Source organism: Pygoscelis adeliae, unplaced genomic scaffold, assembly GCF_000699105.1.
Source record: "Pygoscelis adeliae isolate BGI_AS28 unplaced genomic scaffold, ASM69910v1 Scaffold389, whole genome shotgun sequence".
In the NCBI taxonomy this organism is placed as follows: domain Eukaryota; kingdom Metazoa; phylum Chordata; class Aves; order Sphenisciformes; family Spheniscidae; genus Pygoscelis; species Pygoscelis adeliae.
In genome coordinates this window covers 324,060-328,352 of record NW_008825568.1, presented here as the reverse complement: position 1 = coordinate 328,352, position 4,293 = coordinate 324,060, and the positions used below count along the sequence as shown (strand labels likewise).

The 4,293-nt window shown below is 36.2% G+C and overlaps 1 protein-coding gene across 1 annotated transcript in view; it reads left to right on the top strand.

Annotated features, from left to right (window-relative positions):
* The window catches only part of RMDN1 (regulator of microtubule dynamics 1), a 20,152-nt gene that overhangs the window by 6,827 nt on the left and 9,032 nt on the right, over positions 1–4,293 (top strand). The window contains exons 2-3 of the mRNA XM_009332524.1: positions 406–517; positions 3,239–3,326. Of these exons, the coding sequence (XP_009330799.1) occupies positions 406–517; positions 3,239–3,326 (200 nt within the window). The remainder of the gene's footprint in view (positions 1–405; positions 518–3,238; positions 3,327–4,293) is intronic.

Genomic DNA, 4,293 nt, shown 5'->3' with positions numbered 1-4,293 from the left:
CTTCTCGGCCGGCGGGGAGGGAGGCGGGTGCGGGGAGCAGCTGTGGAGACTCCGGCATCGCGGGACGTGGCGAAAGGCTGGTTGGTCATTTTTGCAAAAGCTGGGATCTCTGTGCTCGCTTGAAAACCACAAGTTTGGTTTTTTTCATTCTTACCTTGTGTTTGCTCCGTATTTATGGTTTATTTTTAGTCTAGTGCTCTGTTCATATTTTAAAGCGTAATTATGAGCCCCTGTTGGAAAAACTTAAGAAAATACCTTCTTGATGACGTGTTTTTTTCTTACGAAGGTTTTTTAACTTTTAACAGTCTTTGTTCAAAATCTGAAATATAACTGGTGCTAGAGACGAGAAAAACATTTTTAACTCTGAGTGACAACGTTTAATACGTCTCTTATGATCCCATGCAGGTGCTTAGAAAAAGCCTTCAGAGGGGGTTTACGCTCTCAGCAGGGTCCTTTTTGCTTTATGAAGCTCACAAGCTGATTTCTGGCTTTGCTGAGGTTCATGCAAGCTTCAAAGGTAATTTTTTTCAAATTTTGAAGTATGTAGGTTATTCTAATGCAAAACTTAAAATTTGTAGTGCCATAGGAAAATGGTGCAATGCTTTTGATTTTCGCCATTAAGACTGCATGCAGTGTGTTTCTATGACAGGATGCTTTTGAATTGGTTCAGGGTAGCCTTGTAGCAGTTTTAACAAGTGATTCTTTCAAGTGTCACTGAAAGCAGATCTAGGAGCTCATCCTGTCTAGGATATAACACACATACAGGTTGTATGATACCTAACTTGTTGCCCAAGCTTTAAAAAACTTACTGAGAAAGATATGGTTCAGTTAGGAATGCAGACCAAACCTTAATCAATTTCTGGAAATCTTAGTTAGTTCAGATTTTCAATATGAACACAGTGCAATTCCCATTTAATTTAGTCGAGCAGCACTGAGATTGCATTTCAAACAAAATCGAGAAATGTTTTGTATTTATGTCACACTGAAAAAGGGGAAGAAAAGCCTTGCTTTACCTACTAGAAACAAATAGAGCAAGTGATAAAATGTCCTTTTCAAGATCTGAATAAAGATAGTCTCACTACTGGAAGAAAAGTAACATTATCTTAAAAGGGGATATTGTTGCAGCCTTAGAAACTTGTCTATCACATGGTAAATTAAGGGGTTTTGTAAGTAAGCCTAACTGAATGGAGAATGAGCCTAACTGCAATGTATGTTTACTGTGTAGATTAGACAGTAGTCAGTTCAGACAACCTGTTTCTCTGTGTCGCAGAGAGGAACATCTTAGATATTTATGCTTATAGAAATAAAAATTCAGACAATGGAATTTTGAACAGATAAGGAACTGTTCCATTTGCTGTAATAGAAGGAGCTTCAGTGAATAGCTACTCAGTACACAAGTAAGAAAATTTCCCACGAGGAACATAAATAACACTACTTAGTTGCCTTTGGTCTTTTTTAGTGCTCTCACTTGAATCTGGCATTTACATTGCCAAGAAAAGCAATGTTAGTGTGCTTTCTATGCAAGACAAGTAGTAGATACGGTGAAAATAAGAGTAAAAAAGAAATACCTGAAAAATACTCTCAAAGAAATAAAAGTCTAATAATTTACGTAAAACACCTGGTGGGAAATGTGTTCAGAAGTTTGAGTTCTGAGCATTTAGTCATTAGATATGTTAGTAGCGTTCAGGGAGCCTCAACAAGCAAACATAACAGTTCACTGAAGATAATACTGAAGATGTACCACGAAGCTGATCTTAGGCACTAAAATCCAAAGTCCACGTAGACCGTTACCTTATCTTATCTTTGAAATGGTTGATAGGAGGCATTTAGAGATGGCAGGGTTAAAAATTATCTAGAATGCTTTCCTAATCTTCAGTGATGTATATTCTAGTATCTTTTTAAGCTAGAGAAGAGGCTGCTTTTATGTTTAGCAGGTTTTTTCTTCTGTAAGTAAAACTGTGCTGCTGTGAAACGTCACTACCATATTCAGCAGATAACTTGAAAAAAGAAAGTTTATAAACACTATTCATTTCTATGAAGCAGGGGATAGAGCTTATGTGTTGACTTAGAAGTTTGATCACAGACCCAGGAGTAACACCAAAGAGACGATAAGCATAGCTGAAAGTTCTGTAAGAAATTAGACAAGGCTTTTGACTTAAAAGGTAATTTTTTCATGTTTTAATGTTGGCAGAAGAGTAAACTCGGAGTTTGTTCTTCTCCTGTACAGTTACGAACTTCAATAGAATTATCTACCTGCTTCCCTTCGGGTATTTTTCCTCCTAATTCCATCTGTTTTCATGCTAGAATCCTGTATTGTGTGGTGTTTGATATTTCTGTTTCTGGAATGCTGTTTTATGTACTATATACATATTATATTTATTTATATATTATTATATTCAGCCAGTTGTGGAAATCGTACTTCCCTATTTCTGTTGTGTTTTAAAGTATTCTCTAGAAAAAGAATTGAAGTATCATAAGAACAATGGGTACTTAGTTCATAAATTGATACTCTAGAAAGCCAATTCTGATTTTTCAAATTATTTTTGCTTTTAGTATCTTGAACACATAGAGGTTTCAGTAGATGAACTTTATTTTTTGGAGTCGTATTTGTGAAAATCTTAAGGACTTCAGTCAGAAAACCTTTGAGCAATGTTTCATTTTGGCGTGTTGAGTAAGATAATGGGACCCACTCAATCTGCAGTCCTATTCTGGCAAAACTATGGAACCATATTGAGAATGAAGAATATTTAATTTTTTTTTTCACTTTTATTATCAGATTTAAATTCTGTACATATACTAATGAAGGAGTTTTGTTATTCTCAGATCTCTACTGCACTTGCCCTCCTGGTCATACTTTTCATACATTTGTTTTTTTTTTCTTTTCTGCCATTTTCACAAAGAAGAAAAATTGCTTCTAGTAGTCTGATGCATTGAGAAAGACACTTTTGAATGTTAAATCCATTAAGCATCCAAAGCTCTGTTGCCGAAAGCTGTTTTGTAGTGCCGTGAGAGAGGCGTGTATTCAGCACTGTTTCTCTTCCTAGTTTTCATTGTAAATGTAGGTTATCCAATCCTGCTGTGCGTATAAGTTGTTTGGAATGACAGCCTAAAAAGGAAGTACATCCTTTGTTCTTTGTGTTTCAGCTAGGTTGTCTTGCTCGAAAATGTTTTGTTCATGCTATAATGTCCTAATTACATGTAATTTGTTCTTCTGTTTCCACGATTTTAATTCCTTAAGTGGAAGAAGTTATAGAGCAAGCAGACTACCTGTACGGGAGTGGAGAAACTGAAAAGCTGCATCGGTTGCTGGTTCAGCATAAAAATAGGTACTTGACTGCATTGAGACATTACCGTGACTTACGTATAACTACTCATGTAGTTATGTCTTAACTGCACAAAACATTATTGCTAAATGAACTGGGACAAGCTGTTTATGGGGAAAGCACCAAATGCATTGCAAACTGAAGAGTCCATTCCTTTGGAGGAGACAAGGCATCTCACTCCTAGAACATTTCTGGAGGAAATCAACTGCTCAGTTGTTTTCAGTAGTTTTCAGTTCTTTTTTTCCTTTTCTCTCGTTCTTGCCAGGGGTGCAAATATAAAGCCTGGGAAGTTAAACGAAGGTCCTAGCCTGTAAGGCACACCATGTCATAAGCAAGGTGTAAGCTTGCTACTAGGTATATAACAATACTAATTATTCTGTGAGGAATAATGATTCTAGTAGCAGTACTCAACGTTTTTGTGACTTGGCTGAAAAATGAGTCTGCTAGTTCTGTGTTACTGTGTTAATTAGAGCAGGACCGCTGTGCTGTGAGCAGTGACTCAGTTTTACTCCAGATAAGAAAACTGGCTTTTATTGATGCTGTGAGTTTAGCAATAAGTCATGTATGCTTTTTAATATTTTTGATTTCTGGTAGTTTTGACTTCAGTATTCCTGTTGGGAGGGGTGGGCAGGAGGGGGAGTGTTATAGCCAGATAGCCAGAACCTCTGAAAGACTTTCTAAACTTAAATATTAAAGTCTCTATTAAAATAGTAAGCCAAAATTAAAATGGTAGTTAGGTAAAAGTATAGTAAGTGCAAGCAGTGTTTCAAAACAGTGAAACACAGTGTTAACAGTGTCAACAAAATAATAGAACTTAAAATCCCTTCTCTTGGGCTATAATATACCATACACCATTTGATATAGTGACACAAATAAATATATAAATGTACAGCTTTATGTCGTGGTGGTATGGCTAATCTGTGTTTTTTCACTGTTGTTCTAGGAAGAATTTCATTATTTAGGTACAATT